This window comes from Amphibalanus amphitrite, unplaced genomic scaffold, assembly GCF_019059575.1.
Source record: "Amphibalanus amphitrite isolate SeventyFive unplaced genomic scaffold, NRLGWU_Aamphi_draft 000461F_arrow, whole genome shotgun sequence".
NCBI classification, from domain to species: domain Eukaryota; kingdom Metazoa; phylum Arthropoda; class Thecostraca; order Balanomorpha; family Balanidae; genus Amphibalanus; species Amphibalanus amphitrite.
Window position 1 is genome coordinate 395,001 of NW_024881955.1, and position 19,040 is coordinate 414,040.

The following is a 19,040-nucleotide window of genomic DNA, read 5'->3' on the forward strand; positions in this document are numbered from 1 at the left end:
TTTTCATTAGAGGGAGCAGAAGAAGTAAATGCTCATCCAAGTCAGTCATAAGCCGCAGGACAAGCAATGATTATGGTGGTCGATTGCGAAAAGAGATGGAAAATGTGCAACTGACGACTGACGAGATGAAGGCTATAGGTTAATTGTTATAAGCCGCTGCGAGTAACATTTCCAAACGGAATCGTCTGGTAACGTTACACGCATATCACGCCAACATTAACTGTAGCTAAAACAAGTATTTTAACAAGCTTTAAAAGTGTGCATCAGGTCAGTAGCTAACGGAGGCCAGGAACCTCAGACTGTCTGGAATGTCTGCTTGTGATACGATGCAGTAGCGCCCGCAGCGGCGTTCGTCAGGGGCAGGAAATTGTCTCGCTCGGTATCAGAGCTCAGGATATTGTCATACCATCCAGGGCACGGCTCCTATGGCCCGGTTAGAGAGACGGCAGCTCTCTGATCCGGGATCACATTGCACCATAAAAGACGGGCTCGCAATTTACCGAGTGTCACTAAAATGTTCATAAAAATATTTCGTGCTTGTGAAAATGAATGTTCTTTTGACGTATTGTGCTCCTCGCTGAACCCTCAACAACTTATGATATTCAAGAAAGCCAAATGATTCCCGAGCAGTTACTGCAGTGCATACATAATATGTTAATTCTAATACGAGATATAAGTACCATTGAGATAGACGATAATTGGCCCAGATTTCTCTTCTCGAGTGGTGAGTGGAGGACACCGAACCCACGGCATTTTGTTCCGTCGCTGCTCGTCTGCCCCCATCTTGTACGCACTCATCTTACCCAAGCAGCTGGTAACACAAGACCTCGCTTCACATGTGCTACCCCCAGCGCCCAGTCCCAATGGGCCGTGTATTACCGTCAACTCGAGGTCTATCCGATGCATTCGTGGCCAATTTTTTTTCCGGATCTGCAAATACGGATTCCACCGCGGCATGGCAGTGGAGTACCTATGCTGAGTATTGTTGCATTTTTAGACATTATTACAGCTTGTGCTTCGTTTTGACTCGTTCTATTTTATTTACGTACTTGATTATAAATTAATTGTGTTAATAAGAAATCGCAATAAGCAAACCGACAAGCTAATTATTGTAGAAATTGTATTGTTCTTATGTTTTTTAATTCTATATTAAATTTTATGATGAAAAATAAATATGAAAAAAATCAAAAATCATGAAAACTCATTTCATGTGTCCCCTGCAAGAACGCTGGGCACCATTTCTCATTGCATAACAGCTGCTTGTTTTATGACCAAAAGCGTATACACTGGATAAGACCACCGGCTCGTCCCGCGTGGGACGGCTTATGACGGATACCGCTGGCTCTCTCGGCTGTCGACACCCTGGGCGCCGTGTGCTCCGTTCGCTTTCCTCTGTCTGCGGCGTCCCGGGATGGTTATTTGGCCGGCCGAGTAACGAGCCACGGACGGGCTGATGTGACCCCGGGGGCCGTGATGGCTCCATCTCTGGCCCGCTCCGGCTTCTGACACCACCCGGCTCACTGGTGAGGCCCTCACACCATCAGTACGTGCCTGGGAGTGAGCTCATCGCCGGGCGGCCAGGCCGTCAGATATGTACTGATCAGCCTCCCATTCGTCTCCCCACTGCCGTTATGACCGGTATGGTGCAGATTAGAAGGAGGAAGCAGGGCTCCCCAGGTAGCCGTCATATTGGTACTGAATGTAAATTATCAAGAGTTTTGGAATGATGCCGTGATGCATGCATGCCATGAAGCATAAGAGTTATAACACATGTCGTAATAAAAAGTGAAAAAATGAAGACAGCAAAGCAGCCAAAATTTACTTTCTATCAACGGCCTGTGCCATTGCAAGCAGTTTGATGTGACCTTTACCAGCCTCGTCAGGAACCAGGCGCTGAGCTATGGGCCTTCATTATGCAGTTTCATTATCTTTTGTAGCATGTTTTTATTTGGGGACCATAAATATTAAACGCTGGGTATGGACGGTATGGTGCCACCGGCTAACAGTTGGACGTGGCTGCAGTGAACATTCAATATTCATATGCCTGGTGATGTAAAAGCTTGGCGGCTAGGTTCGCTTAGGTGCTTTATGATGCAAGAAGGGATGAACTATCACGGCCTACCTGCATTCATGAACTACTACCTTTTATTGTACACTACCATCTACTATTACCGAGTTTGCTTTGTATCTGTGTATTTCAGTGATCTACTGGCTCAATTTCAGAATGCGCAAAATTGTTGACGGACACGTGTATTTTTATCACATTTGTTAGCAATGAGAGTTTAAGCAAAAACAGATAGAGTAATTGACCTAAAAACAGTCCTTTTTGCCACCCGAAGCTGACAGCGTGATCCAACTCAAAAGAAGAAAAAAAACTGTAATATTGCTGAGTACGGAGTACTATAGATAGCCCTTGCATTACCTAGCAAATATTGCTCTTGTGTTAACGGGCTTCTTCCAAGACTATATGCCACTCTGGCTTTCGAAAGCGTGAGGTGGGCATGATGATTATTTTGCAGAATATTATCATTACATTATCAGCGAAGCATGGAAGAGAAAGAACAACTACTTCCCGTGCTATAGGTATATTTACATCCTGACGCTTGATTGAAACATCCCGCAAAATATGAAAACAAATTAAATTCCTTGTGAAGCCAGGCAAACTCTGCGACAATCTCCGACTGTAAATAATTGACCAGGAGAGTCTCCTTCGGCAGAGATCCACTCGTCTCTATCCGCCGGGCCTGGCCGCCGTGTAAACTGACTGTGGCAGGCTCTGCGCCACGGGCCGGCGTCTGACCAGGCCACTGACAGCACCTCACCGACCCAGGGCTGACATTTTCAGCCACCGCAGGCCCGGGGAGAGGCCTGAGGCCTGAGGCCGGGGAGATTCCGGTACTGGACAATATGCAGCACCTGATCGAGGTAGCCGAATAGCTGGTGTAGAAGACAGAACATCTACGCGTAGGAATTAGTGCCACGAGGCCATAGCTGTCTCCACTCCTGACAGAGACGTGTCCCCTGTGTCTGCCCCTGACGGTGACATGTGCCCTGTCTCCGCCGCTGACGGTGACCTCAGCACCCTGTCTCCGCCCCTGACGGTGACCTCAGCACCCTGTCTCCGCCCCTGACAGTGCCCTGTATCCGCGTCTGACGGTGACCTGTGCCCTGTCTCCGCCCCTGACGGTGACCTGCGCTCGTTTCAGCGGGGTGCGGCCTGTCGGCCGAGCCGCGCTCGTCGGCCCACCGGCAGCCAATACCGCCGTTCCACGACGACCAGCCGCCGCGGCCCGAGTTCGACCCGAGCATGCCGCTCAACGTGACGGCGCTGGCTGGCAGGGACACCCGACTGGTCTGCATCGTCCGCAACCTGCGCAACCACACGGTGAGGCCCGCGCTATGAAAACTATAGCCTTACCCGTGCGGTACGTCAGACAGCCTGCGCAACTACACGGTGAGGCCCGTGATACGAAAACTAACCTAAACCTGACGGTTCATCAGACGGTCTGGTGAACGACACCATAGTCGGTATCACGCAGAGCTTGGGGAGCCATGAATACGGCAGGCTTCGGAGTTTATCTGGCATAACACCATTGACGCTGACCGAAGCGTCGATGATGCAGTGTCTAGTGCTCGTATATCCATCCGTCGAAGGAAGAGCATGCCATTTTGCCCCTGAGACCAGCTAATAGGTAAACTTTTAGTTGGCCACTCAACAAAGAGCTTTATTTAAACTGTGGTGAATTTCGACAAAAACTATTGCATCACACATCTGCTATGCGCTTTTCAGCACAGAGTCACAGACGCCCTAACTCCCTCCTGAAGTTTACTAGATGTGAAGCGCATCTTGAAAGGCAAACTCGTAAAAAGTCGACAGCCCTTCTACCGTCAGTATTACGGAAGGGGGTTGATTTTTCCTACTTCTGCTCGAATCAACTCACCGTCCCCAATTAGGAGATTTAGCACGACTGCTTCCGTCGAACAAAGCCATTGGTTGGAAGTCAGGCCAGAAATTACTTCACCATTTCTTCCCGCACGGAAGAAGTGGCATAACTAATACTTCGCTGACGCCTGAACCGATTGTGCCGCAGAGAAAATCACCGACAGCAAATAAATTTAGCTGGCACCAAATAAATGCCTTCTTCGCTGTGTGAAATAACCCTAATATATTTAACAATCGCAGCGACCAGAAATATTGCCAGCAATAATGACTAGCAATAACCCGAAACGCAGCGTTCCAATGTTCAGTGTGGTAGTCACCTCATCGCCTGCCGTCTCAGTGTGTTTTATTTTAGTCTTCTGCTGAGCCCGACCGCTTTAAACATTATTTATTGAATCTAACCATGCATATCACTCATGCCAAGAAGAGACACTCAATCATGATATATGGCTAATTTGACCCAGGCTGCTTCATATAATCGGCTTCCACTTCCGCATGATTTGGTCAATGGCCTCTACATCTGAATTTTCCTGGTGTACTGTACATACCAGACTTGTAAGCGATTCAAAAAAATTCAATCAATTCAATCACGACTCACTTGATGAAATGACCGATTCAATCATAACTCAATCAAACAGTCTGATTTTCCAAGCGATTCAATCACGACTCATGGACCTTGTGATTCAACTCAATCGCGACTCATCCCATTATCAGTGATTCAGGGAATGACTCAACTCATGATTCAGCTCAACGCGATTCAATCAACATGTTATATATAATATATACATATGTGATATCAATTTAAGAAATTTTTGGAAACTGATACCAAACTGATACCAACCAAATACACTGGGAGAATACCAAAAAACATAGAAAAGTACTAAGTCTATACTGAACTCAACAAAATTGTAGGTATTGATATAAATATGGTGTAAAGATGATAATTTAAGTACAGAATACACAAGTTCTGTTACAAATGAAGCTACCAGAGGACTTATAAATTTATTCATCTGCCTGACGCTTGCAAAAGGAAACATATGCAAAATTTCACAGAACTCTTACAACATATTATTATCAGCATCTTCGAAAAGGACCAAAATTTGCAAATCAACTGTGATACCCAAACTAAAATAGCTGGTGATCAGCCATATCAAAAAAATATTGATTGATACTTTATGAAGCAGTGGTAAAGCCGGTAAAGTATTACACAGGACCAGACATTTTCGGCGCGCTACAAGTTTTCGTTACTAGGTATCAAGACTACGGATTATGGACACTTACGAAGCTATTCAGTAGTTACGTAATATAAATTTGAATGCTCTCATGATAAAACTACCTCAACCATCCATATCTTCAAGGACAAAAAACAATTCCCAGCCCCCCACGACACCAAACTTCATACGAGGCGGAGCTTTGTAATGGCCTGGCTACACTATGCGTTTTTTGCGTGATTTTTTTGCTTTTGAGAGTTTGCATGATTTGCGTAATGTGGTTCTAGAAAGAAACGATATTACGTTTTTGTTATATTTTTTTATAAAAACTATTAATTATCATAAAGGCTTTATTAAGTTTTATATAATATACGCAAAACACGCAAACTCGCAAAAAAAAAAACACGCAGAAAACGCATAGTGTAGCTAGGCCTTTCTACGCATGCGTTAAGTGGGCAGCCATCTTTTATTCAGCAGCAGACCTATATAAAATGCATAGTTTATATTTTTAGATTCAATTAAGCATATTTATGTATGCGTGTAAGTGTAAAACAGTTTTTTATTCTGTCCAATCTATTAAAGAAAAAATTATCGAACCCAGTACTAGGTAGTTGCAGCGTATATTGACGCAGCTGCGACATAAAAGCATATTCTGCGTGGTTTGCATGTGGCAAATATTGCGAGCAGTCTGGCAAATCTCAAATCCAAATTTAGCATCGAATGCAAAACTGTTAGCGGTCCTCAAAATTAGAAGGCGAAGAACATCAAACGGATCAAGATTGTTTGTTCAGCTATGAAAACAATAGTTTTGGGGACTAATACTTCGGCAGACCAAAACCGGGGTTTCTACAAGGCCGTATAAGTTGGTTTCTACACCAAATCTGTGATTGCTGTCTCACCAAATATCGGTATGTGTTGCACCAAATAAATTACAGGTTATTTGAATTTTGAACCAAAACCAGAATTTCTGCACCAATCTAGTCTTTTCTACTAAATTCTGGAAGGTTGCCAGGTATTTACGTTTACGTGTGGATATCTGCACAAAAAAGCGTAACAATGCACCAAATGTAATTTCGCCGCTCCTGAACAGTTTCCTGAACATTCCTGTTTTGGTGATCAATTTTGCTTATTTTGGTAAAACAAATTCCTTATTTGGTGCTAACCAACCCATTTTGGTAAAAGATGTCACATTTGATGAATATTTACCAAATTTGGTGCAATTTTACAGTTTTTGGATCTGACAAAAAATGTAAGCCAATAGTTTTTGGGTGATAGTGGAAGTGAAGTGAAGGTGGTTGAGTTTTTAATACCTAGTAGGGTATGTATCTACTTTTCGCCATTGTATCTTTACTTTTGTGTAATTGAGAGCCATGGCAGTATGTGACAGATCCATTAATGCTCGTAAGCCAAGGTATTCCAATTATTTATGTTGATAGGTAAACGCTGATTCTGCTGGGAAATGTAAGGTGAGTTAGAAGACCATGGGTTAGATCAAGCAATTTGTGACCCTTAGCCCAAAATCAAATCAATAACTAAGGTTACCAAATTATAATGTGAACATGCATTGTGTATTCATCAATATGCTTTGCCTGCTCACAAATGTCCTGATGAAACAGGGTATTGAAAATATAAAGATTAACATGATATCTTAAACATGTGTGTTGAGCAATGTGCGCCTGCTTACTGCTATTGTTAACTTGATTACTATACTGATTTTAGGGCAATTGAAAAAACATGCATTTTTCATCTTCATGCATTGACATATATGTATAATTTTGTGTTTACAGTTTGATTAAAAACTTTAAACAAAATTTTTATGTTTTTTCAATTATGATAGCGGTGCGCATTTATAATACTGACAAAATACCTAAAAATATTGCAGTGCATTGTGTGTGTCTATAATGCAAATGCCACATATATTTCTACATAATGTAGTACTAAATATGGTCATAGCTTCAATTTCCAGTACATGCTGATTGAATCATTTTGTTGATTCAATCAACTTGAATACATGAGTTGCCGACTCAATCACTTGTAGTTGCCATGTGTGACCGATTCAATCACAACTCATATGGTGACAAGCGGTGATTCAACCGACTCAATCACAGTGAGTCGGCATTTTCAATCGATTCATAAGAATCGATTCAATCAGAGTTGAATCGCTTACAAGTCTGGTACATACACTGTACAGGACTGCTGTATGTTGATGTCTTATTTGTCTTAAAAACACTTCGCTGAACACCTTTCGGAAGCCCGTCGGATAATCACAGTCTGGAGCAGTAGTTCAGTCTTTACAGCTTGACTTGCATGGTAGGCTATATAAAATATATCAAGTGCGCAGGAAATGGGAATCGATATCATTTTACGCAGCTGGTTAACTGTGCTTACGATGTGCATTCAGATTGACCCATGTAATAAAAGCGAACTGAAGAAAATATAGGACTATTTTCACAACAGGCTACCACTATAACGCTATTAGTTGAACTAGGGACGCGAAATACATATTACAGTGACTCTTGGAAAGGTCAAACTCTAACGTTGATCGAGGAACTAATGCATTGAAATTGAAAACGTTCGACAAAGATTGTGGGAAATTTAAACAAGTTTGGAGAGCGCGCTCCTTTGTGACCATGTCTGGGGCCAATAATATCACGATGCTGCACGGTGAAATGCCTAGAAATGGCTGCTAACGTAAATGTGCCATTGTGTGACTGTCCGATTTTGAACCGAGCTTTAAAGTATGGAACTCGTTAGAGCTGGCACAATGGTAATCCGATCAGCGGGGAGGTCTTATCTCTGAGCTCCCATGGGTCGCCGGGTGCGCCTCAGAGTCTGCTGGGGCGCCGGGCAGGGTGGCCCACCTGGTGACGGGACTGGTGGCTGATGGGGCCGGCCGGCCGGTCCCATCTCGCCCATATGATCCGTCTCCTGGTGCGACTCGGCGCGGCAGTGCTCCGGTCCGAGTGACTGATGACGGTCGGCGCCGGGCTGGGTCCCCGGCGGCCGGCCCGGCGCTACAGACGGACAGCGAGACTGCACAGGGACGCTGACAGCGGGAGCCAGGCTGCCGAGGCACGGCCTCCGTTCCTCCGAAGGATGACCGAGGAGGGTTTCAATGGCGCCTCTTTATATATCTCTTCTTATATTATTGTGTAGAAGAATAACCTTATGCTCATATGATAAAATGATATTAAAATACCACCAAAGAATGTCATCGATATTGATCTTTTTTATGTTACTTCAAATCATTTAATGATGTCATGAGCAATTTTTCAACTGACAATACTATACTATATACCATGGGTGATGTTACTAATGATGCTCAAATACGCCATCGCTTACATCAAAGGTCTCTTCTAAGCATGATGGTCTTCAGTGCAGCATTATCAGACATTGGCGGCGGAACGGGGGGGGGGGGCACCGGGGACCGTGCCCCCTTGATTTTGGCATTTTAACATTAGCCCAATGGGCGTTGCATGGAAAGAATGAGACCAAAAGTCGGCATTAAGGGGGGCCCTTAACCCGCGCGGGGCTGGGGGGTAAATTTTACCCCCCCCCCCCGCGAATTTTTGCGATATCTCAAAAACGGCGGCGCGCTGCGCCGCCAAACTTTCAGTACCTTTTCTTACATCAATTTGACACGTTCCCTGAAAATTTGAGCGAAATCCGTCGGAAAATTTTTGAGAAATTGACGTTTTAGTGACGTCATATTCGCCATTTTCGCCTCAAAAACGGCAAAAGTTCAAACGCCGCTAACATCTTCATTTTTAAAGGAATCAAGACGTAACAAAATAGGTTATACGTAATTTTACTTTGTCTATCAAATGGCTATCTCGGTTTTTTGAAAAGTTTGGATTTTGGCCTAAAATTTTTCAAAAAACTGACTTTTTTTGGAAAATCATTATAAAATCCAAAATTTTGAGTCTATCAAAAAACCGGAATATATGTCGGAGAAGTGGTCTATGTGCACCTACATACCAAATTTTAGAAGAATCGGTTCAAAAATGTGGGAGTTATTCAAAATGTTATGACGTCACGACACACAATTTTTTTGAAAAATGACTTTTTTGGAAGTTCTAGACCTCGTACGGAAACAAAAATAGCACCATTCGATTCGCCGTGAAAAACTGCATCAGATAGACACCTTTTTAGGCCTTAACAACCAACTTCAAAATTTGACCTCACTTGACCTGACCTTGACCTGACCTCGACCTGAAATTCATCCAGAGGTGGTCCATATCACTTATTGAGTGTGCCTTTTGAATTCTATGAGTAAAATGACCCATAAAACATGTGTCGCACATGCCCTTTTCTATATTTTGTTTTTTGGTGACCTGACCTGACCTGACCTGACCTTGACCTTGACCTCTGAATGATATTGTATGCAACGAATATTGTCTTGGTAGCCTAAGAACACGTTTTGGGCGATCAGTCTCAGTCCATGACTCCATTCTTCGGCAACTACGGTGCAAGGCCGATACTGTAGAAACTTGCAATTTGTACCCTTGACCTGACCTTGACCTTGACCTCAAACTTTAAATTAAGTACATGTTTTTAGTAGTTCGTGATGAGAGCTTTCGATTGGCGTTTGAATTTTCCAAATCGGACCATTAGTTCGGGAGATAACAGGGGGGGTAAAATTTACCCCCCCCCCCCAGCCCCGCGCGTTCGGCTGGAGACCCCAGCCCCGCGCGGGTTAATTGAAAATGTTTCGCCGCCACTGTTATCAGATATGAGCTGTCTAGTGCAATTAACGATCTCGTGAATCCTTCCATCTTTGAATCAACTAAAGAATGGATAATGCCAGATTGTCAATGGAACTATAACTTTTCTTTTCATTGGTCTCTGAAAAAATTGTTGGGCGCACTTAACACGAAAAGTGCAGTTTGTTCTAGAATCATTCTGACACAAACTAATTGCCGACAATCAGTTTTCTTGAGAAAACGTCGGCCGATCGTTTATTTTATCCTCTAGATCTGGACTTCTGAAGGACAAATTTGACGCACATTCCTGGCAAATGGATGTCTCCTTTTATCTTATTGGTGTCAGAACCATATGTTTGCGTTATGTGGTTTTAGTGAAATTGGTTTTGAAATAAAAAGTTGAAAATGGTTCTTATTGGTTAATAATAAACCTACGACATGAAATGAAGTATGGCAACCGATACACGGTTGCTGCATGTTCTTGTGGGTAAATTTTGAAGCAATGATGCTGTGCCAGCTAGCCCAGCCCTAACCAGACTGTAACAGACTCGAGGGAAGGGTCGGGCTGGAGTTGAAACTTATGTGAGACGCGACGATTGACGAAAATTATCTCCCCTGAGAGCTGCATCGCCATCATTCACTTATTCTTTAGAAGCGTAAGTAGATTTTAAAAGAGCAGGCGGAGTTTTGTTTGTCTTTCAAAACGTGTTTATTCTTGGGGACCTTATCACATATTTTACTGGCACTGTGTGGGCTGTGGCACTGTCTTGAGCTGTCGACATTTTTCGTTTGCTATTTGGTGCTCACTGAAATTAGGTCGAGCGCAACGTGCCCCGACTGAAAATTGCTATTGGCTGAGCCATTATTGATGCGGGAGGATGTTTCCAAATGTCTCGGTTCGTTTCCGCGGCTCACTGAACTGTTTCCTCCCGGCCCAGGGCTGCTCGGCTCGGCGACAAGCCGGAGCGGTTCACCTGCGTGGCTAGACTGTGCCGCAGGGCATCCCTGTGCTGCGGAACACCGCGACGGTCGGCGGTGGGCGCTGAGCGCGACGAGTGAGACCAGCTATCTCTCGCAATATATTAGGAAGTGTGATCTGACAAAAAACGGTGATACTACTTTCTAAACAGCCACAAAATTCTGACCAATTTGGAGTTGCAATCGAAAAAAGTTGGGAGAAACAGTCGATCCCATTGTATGCGAATGAGAAGAAAAGAGGGCATTCAACCCTTTCGCTGAAAACAGTGATTTCAAACGGAGATGATTGTGTTCAATCGTGACACGACTATTTACCACCCGCTTTCCACACCGCCTTCTCTGACTGATTTGGCCCGCGTCCGATTGTCTTATGTTACCTGCCATGAACGCATCGTCAGTTCAGGGAGCACAGGCGGGGAGCACAGGGAGCACAAGCTCCCCGCAGCTGTCGCGGTGTCTGCTCGCCCCCGGCGGCTGTCAATCCGGTCACGTCAGTTGCTGAATTGAATTGTGGCTGAGTCGGCTGTGTCGGCATTTCCCACTCGGCACTCCCACGGCGCCCGAAATTAGTGGTTTTGAAAGAGTTATGGCCAATCGACTTCGAGGAATGATGAATAAATTTTGGAGCGACGTCTCCTGGGCCTGGGAATGGTCTGGTATTTTATGGAAGTTTTAGTTCGCTCCGGCCGAGCAGTGCCATATCGAGTAGATTGCCAAGGTTCCATCGCATCAGATGGTTTCGCAGGAATTGATGGACGGCGCATTTAGTGATTGCAGAAATGCTATAAAAATGTTTGACATGCTTGATGTTTTGCTTCTAAGCAAGTAAAAAGTAGCATATACCTATAGTTCATGTCTGAGACGGTGGTGCTGGACGGTCATGTCCTATAGATCAGCTGGGCGGTACACATACACGAGGATCCTCGTAACGGCGTGTGCAGAACCACGACGCCATGTGATGGATCACTTCGGCTATTCATAGAACGAAAACTGATATGACGTCATGGCGGTGTGACAGATGCGTCGCGTGGTCACGTTAGCGTCTTGGTGGTCTTTCTAGCTAATTTGTAAAGCATTTCAGTGCACCCGGTAAGAAATGTCTGGTTCCTATTAACATTGGTTCTCAGTATTTATTAAGCAATATCTAGTTAGTACACATACCATCTGTCTTGCTGTCTGTCTTATTGTTGACTGGTCTGTAGTAGACGGTTCGTCCAGCCGGCAGCCCTATCTTGGTGTGTGTGACTCTGATCCCAGTGTGACCTGCTGGTCGGTGCGTCGGCCGGCCCCCGCCCCTGCTGTGTGTGACTCGACTCTGACCCGGGTGTGATCACCGCCGAGTACAATGACACCGTGTGTTGCGCTGATGTACGCCAGTTACCGCTCAGTGCACGGCGGGTACGACGCCGTACGACAGCGGACACTCGAGTCGCCGCCGCCGCTAATCGCGTCGTTACCGGTGCTCATCACAGCACGCGATCGGACAGTGGCGGGCCGGTGGGTTCAGAGGCGAGGGGCACTGTCACTGAGTGCCAGACGCCGCGTGCGAACGGCCGATATAACGGCCATAAAATGGCGAGGCTGGTGTGAACTTGTAACGCTTAGGTTAAGGCACGGAGCTGAGGCGTCACGTTGAAGTTTAAACAGTACTTTGCTACTTTGGCTGCTTTTGGTAGGTAGTTGGTAAGCATGCCGAGCTCAACGATCGACATCTGTGGTGAATTTCAAAGATGTTTTGTTGACCACGAATTGATGTAAATTTAAGCCTCGTCTCAACCCCGTCCCTGTTATATGACAGACTAATGCCGCTTCTACCCCATGGCACGGGAACCGATATCTCCCGGTACCATATGCCAGCGCGGAACGGCCGTGACGCGGCCGGCGGGACAACCGCTCGTCTGTCTTGGCTCGGTGCTCTCTGGGGCGACTCAGACCCATATACTCGCACCGGTACGTGGAGCCGATGGCAGCCGCTCTGCTCGAATTCTGGCCACGCACAGAGGTGGCTGTCGGGTAGTAATGGCCGCTCCAAGATCACCCCCTGGAGCTCGGTGTAGTGCGCTGCGCAATGGAGGCGGGGACGTGATGTGTCAATTTGATTCCTCGGGGGTTTTAATGAGTCCGATAGGTACTGAATATTTGCCCAGCATCAGTGACAGAAGGTGCCAACTATTGCAGTTATCGATATACGGCTTGGTGTAATCCTTGTCGGAGCATAGTCGTGAAAAGCAGTGCTCGTATATCATTAACCGATCATATTTTCTCCTTTCTTTTCCGCAATGGCCTCAAAACTGGTGTCAGCAGTTCAAAAGTTGGCCGCTGAGCCGCCAACTTCTCATCCGCTGAATCCCGGCCATTGACCGCATCCCCACCGCTGACCCCCCTACTGCCCTCCCTCCCCTCTCTCTTCTCCGGCCACCGGCCCGCGATGCTTTACGAGCGTCTGCAGGCCAGGTCGGCCCGACATGAGATTATGAGCCATTGTTCCGGATGGTAACTTGGGCAGTGACGAGACAGCACCGGCGGATGAAGCGATTTCGTCAGGAATTGTCCCGTTCGCTGCGAGGCGGACTGACGGTGTCCGGCCAACTTCATGGTATAAGTTTGACTTTCGGCTGTTTCCGAGCCTTGCAGTCGTCTCACAGTGGCTTACACCGTGTTACCACCGGTCTGTCCCCTGCTAGAGGTGTCGGAGGTGCGCGGCCGCCCTCCCCAAACTACTACTGACATTTACAGCCGGCCGGTGCAGCGGGGCGGTCGGTCCGACAAGCTCGTGCGTCGGTCGATCGCCGTACACCGCTGCCTGCCGATCGGGGTGCTGCGACCAGATGGGTCCCGGCACGACCCGCCAGCTGGAGCCATCCGAAACGGCTGGGGCGTGCCTCTGGATAGAGACACGAAACTCCTGCCAGAACAATAGACACAGTTCTCCAGCGTGGCTATCAATATAATCCTAAGGCTAGTGGCATCACGAATGGAGATTCACGGGACCGGAACATTAGTAATTTTATGGCTCTGAAACCAGCACTGTATCTAGCTGCCGTTTCACCAAGCAGCCATGGGCTCTGTCTGGGCGTTGGTGGACGTACCGTACTCCTCGTTATTAACGGTGTCGGCCTGGCGAACCAAGCCAGCCGTGCTGACGGCCGGTGCAGCCGGGCCGGGCGCGCTCGAACCGGCCGGCATGCGCTGCCGGTGCTCATTGCAATGATAAATGGTCTTTGGGTGTCGCCGGGGAGTTATCCTAGCAATTTACAGCCACGGTGAAATATTATGTGCCTTGCCAAACGCAGTAGACGTATACACTTGCTACCGTGTCCCAGTAAATCACTCTTTGTTTTCGACAGGTCACGCTGCCCGAAACACCGAGCAGCGTTGACTGTTGCGGCATTGAAAGTCGGGTCATTGGCTGAGAAAAATGAGTTAGACAAGTCTTTGTAAGAAATGTGGAGCGACTGGGCGATGGGGGAGCTCCTTTCTCAATGAGAACACCGATTTAAACCAGGTCAGGTTCAAGCACCGTTAACTCTGGATTAGTGGCCTTTTTCAGTGACTACGCATGAATTGACTTCCAGTTTTTGCGTCACCTTATCTAGAGTGGTAACCCCGATAGTTTCACCTGTCAGTTTATCTGTTTTGTGACAGCTCTGTTGGACCCTAGGTAAATATTATCAACCCAATTTCGGTAGCAGCTCGGTATTCACAACCAACCAGAGCTTCTGGCCTCTACCTAGCTGATCCGCGCGACTGAAACATGGTGTTTTTGTGTCCCGACAGGTGTCCTGGATCCGGCAGTCGGACCTGCACATCCTCACCACGGGCGGCTACACGTACACGACTGACCTGCGCTTCGAGGCGTTCCACACGCGCGGCAGTGCCATCTGGACGCTGGCACTGGCCGCTAGCCGGCACAACGACTCGGGATTGTACGACTGCCAGATCAGCACCAAGCCCGTCATGGCCATCTCCGTGCAGCTCAACGTGGTTGGTACGTGCGGGGAGGGGCGAAATGAACAGCTCGTTTTTAAGCACATGAGATGTTTGCTGCGTAGAGCAAGGTGATCCATTTTCTGTCTAAAATAGCAAAGAGAATTGCTAATAAATGTGATAAGATAATGCTTATCTGACCATTCGTTTATTTTCTTACTTTCAGAGTTAAGACCATTCGATCAATTTGTTGTTCAGATGAAATGTGGAGAGCAGCGTGAAGTACAAAGTTTTTACAAACTAGAGTTCAGGTTGCAATGTCATTTTGCAATCGCTTCTCAAGCTGGCCCAAAACCTAAGCTATTTAAATTGCTGTTAGATTGCCAGCACTGCCTCAGAAATCCCTATAAATTGGCCAACATTTTTATTTGTTTATTTACCCTCTTATCGGGGGACAAATCCGCTGCATTTAGTGGCTTTTCAGTGTCTGGACTGGTATCCATTCCTTCACGTGTCTAAAAGAGAAGGATGCCTGTTCGCGTAGCCACTCATCCTCAATCGCATATTCAATAACACAATCACACAATCTTCAATCAATCATGCATTGGTACTTTGGATTTCAGTTGGAGTTTCCAAAGTTGGATATACAAGTACTTACATAGCGTGTTCCAATGTTTGTTGATCGCATCTTCGCTTAGGTGCCACATTGAGTTTGACGGATAATGTTCGCGTAAATGATGATTTGCACTTAATTGCATAGTGAATGTTTGCTATTGGCTTTTTGATGATTGAAGTTAGCCATTTTGTTATTATATGGGATAATTTTATGCAATGTGAACTGTACAGTATTTTTATGTATAAAAATGGCAATTGTCATTCACAAATTTAGCAGCTGTTTTTTTTTTCAATCGGTGCCCACAGTTCTCATCAAAGACGTCCCATAAAAACCTCCCACATGCGTTTGCGAATGTGGCGCAGAAGTAAATCCACCTGCCTGGTTCCGGGTTGAAGTTTACTTTGCGGCAGAGTTTGCCCTCTGCTCGAGTGCGGCTGGCTGCCTCAGGCCACTGAGCTCATCCCGTAAAATAGATACTCTGTGAAAGCCTGAGCTTGAGTGGGCGAGCTTGGAAAGGGCCGACAGTGAGGTCGCCGAGCCCCAACTGGCGGCTTCCCGGGACATAAATTCCGTATGAGCGGGGACATCTGTTTACCCCGTCCTAATCTGCAACGGACATGCTCTCCCTCCAGTATGATGAAATCATGCTTTGAAGACGTCCTGACATCATTTGATATCCAAATGTCATTATGTTTCAAAATGTGATCGATGGCTATGGCGTACGTACTTGCTTTTCGGCTTATGCAGGGAAATGCGTCATCACAAAACATTTCAATGTATTGACTTCATAAAGCCAATTTTATGGCTTTGTTTTGGCGCCCTGGATTTGGAGTGGGGCGTAAAAGTCTTCTCCGAGCCCGTATAGCCTTTGTATATATACCAGCACCTCCCAACGGACGGCGATTTGGAACAGGCCGGCCGCTGAAATGTGATTTCGATATGGAGATGTGGCAGTTATTCGAGACGGAACCGCTCCATTAATCTCTCGATACCGAACGTTCCCTAATGCCCACCAGTTTACGCCACCGCTCGACACTGAAAGTCATAGTCGCCGTCGGCTACCTCAGCGACCGTGAACGCGCGCTCAGTGTGCACTATGCTGGCTAAGCAAAGCACAGTTGCACTCACTTTACAAATGTGTATTATTACGACGCATACGAAACTGATTTAATAGACAAGAAATCGAGACATACACTGGCAGACTATGTGCACAATTCCTAATGTGATGCTTAGGCATAAGGTAATGTGCTAGAAAGCACATGTTGGCACAGGTAGCAGAAACCGTCCATCCAGCACACAATACCTGCATATTGCATTGTATGTGGGTACAATTGCAAATTATAAGGCCTACGATACAGCGTGCAACGTACTATGGATTTGGATGGTACTCTGCCTGATGCTCTGGGTCTGACAAGCGGACAGGTCAAGTCTAACTGCTTTACGAGCAGTGCTGAAGTGCAGCAGACTGTCACAAATCGGTAATCGCTCTGTCAGTTGCACGCTAAGATAATCTGAGACAGCCGTTCGAGCGAAACAGACACAGTGGTCGATTGTACTAGTCTAACCCTCGCATGTGTAGGGGGGGGGGGGTCGGATGGACCCCCCCCCCCATGGTTTTTCGCGAATAACTCGCGTAAAAAGCGGCCGATCGCGACGAAACTTTCAGTACCCTCGCATTGATCAATTTGACACCTACCCTGAAAATTTCATGACCCTGACCCAAATGACCTTTGACCTGTGACCTCTTTTCCGAGACCATGTTTGGCCGGAATCGCGATTTCGCGTATGTCGGCTCGCACTAGCCGCGTGTTTGCAAGCTTTTCGTGGTTTCAAACGTTCAAACATGTGATTTGATGTTACTCCCGTGTGTGTCAAGGTCACCTGAAGGTCAGGTCAGGTCATTGACCTTTGGTGACCTCGGGTGACCTCGGGTCACTTTTTCGAGTTTTACATGTTTCTGGGCTAGTTTTTGGAGCTGAATTCGAATTTAGCAACCATTTGAACATTTACGAAGTAGTTTTGGTGACTTCGTAACATGTTACGAAGCTGTCAGAGGCGGTTGACACGTACTACGAATACCCGTCACGACGCCTACTGGTTGACCTGACCTGACCTGACCCGACCTGGTCTAAATGCTTCAAGACATCATCTGTGATCAAAACTAACACAATATTCGTGATCAGCACCCCGAAAAACCCCTTAGCAGCCACACTTTACGACTTTCTAACAGGTCCCGATTTTCCCGACTTTGGGTCATTGACCTGACCTGGAAGGTCAACCAATGACCTAGGACCTTAAAATTGGGTATCATCGGCTTCCTCTCGTCACGGGCAACACGCTCGTTTTTTCCGCGAAGCTCTAGCTCGATCAGGGGCCAAACGGCAAGGGGGGGGGTCCAACCGACCCCCCCCTACACATTAGAAGCTGGCAAACGCCGCACACATGCGAGGGCTAACGAAGGCTCGATAGTTACAGGGGTAATTTACGTCTTTGCGAGTACGTGCGGGGCATTTTGGTTTGTCTCTGTTTTGGGTATCTGCCACACGAGAGATACATTAATGCAAAATCGTATATTTGGCTTTTAAGCAAAGTAAGTGCATCGTTCGGCGACATCGTGCTGTTGGAGTGATTTTACGGCTCTTGTTTTTATGGGAGAATATCGCTTGAATGGAACATTACTTTTAGTTGTGTTCATTGTCAATTATAGTTGCTATTGTTTTCGTCACATGCATTACAGGCTCTAACTTATCGCCATTATCAGGTCTCAGAATACATAGATAGGTCATCAAACGTATGTTGTGATTTTTCAACGCTCTGATTTTAATGTCATGAAACCAAGTGGTATGCATTATGCAAGGAATAAGTGGTCTCGTATTATTACAGTCCAGAGCATTATGTCATTTTAGCATACAGTCATTTTAGCACTATGCAGAATTCACACATCATTGCAGCATTGCCTCATTTCAGATTCGCTACCTGAAGTGGAAGAAGAACCAGTAAACATTGAGGACGACATAGAGCCTCCTTCATTGAGTAAATGTACTGACTTATTAGATACATAGACTAACCAAATTAATAGCTCAAGCTTCTTAACATGACTAACCTCATAACCAACGTACTTTGTTTTGCATGTATTAGCCGACATACAGGGTTGGGCAGATAAATTGGGACAAAATACATATTTGCATTTAGAACGCCGTAGCTTAGAAATTTGTAAACATAGGCATTTCAAATTCGGATCACATATTGTCACACCAATTTTACACATTTTCACCAAATGTGGTCACCGTGATCCACCTGCATCAGTCCTTATCGGTGCCTGGACTGGCCGCACGCGCGGCGAGATCTCCCGTCTGAAATGGCTCGTAATTGTAGCCAACTGGCACTGCTGAGGCTCACCACAGTCACATGGGGACGTTCGTTAGACTCACCCGCAAAAACGCCCCAGCAACCAGAACTTGTGTGGACTGAGGTTTAATGAGGAAGGAGGCATTTTCCCTTGGGTACAGTTTGCGGGATCCTCCGTTTCAGGAGATTTTGCATTTAATTTACTGTATGCCGGGGAGCTGACTCCTCGAAGAGCATCACTCCATGCAGGATGTTGCCTTCTTTCATCTTGTTGATTCGAACTGCCGGAATAATCGTTAGGTACCCTGTAATGGCGA

At 46.2% G+C, this 19,040-nt stretch overlaps 1 protein-coding gene across 1 annotated transcript in view; it reads left to right on the forward strand.

The window, feature by feature from the left end:
* The window catches only part of LOC122391921, a 68,432-nt gene that overhangs the window by 40,292 nt on the left and 9,100 nt on the right, over positions 1-19,040 (forward strand). Inside the window, exons 3-5 of the mRNA XM_043386262.1 lie at positions 3,207-3,385; positions 14,610-14,820; positions 18,343-18,408. Of these exons, the coding sequence (XP_043242197.1) occupies positions 3,207-3,385; positions 14,610-14,820; positions 18,343-18,408 (456 nt within the window). The remainder of the gene's footprint in view (positions 1-3,206; positions 3,386-14,609; positions 14,821-18,342; positions 18,409-19,040) is intronic.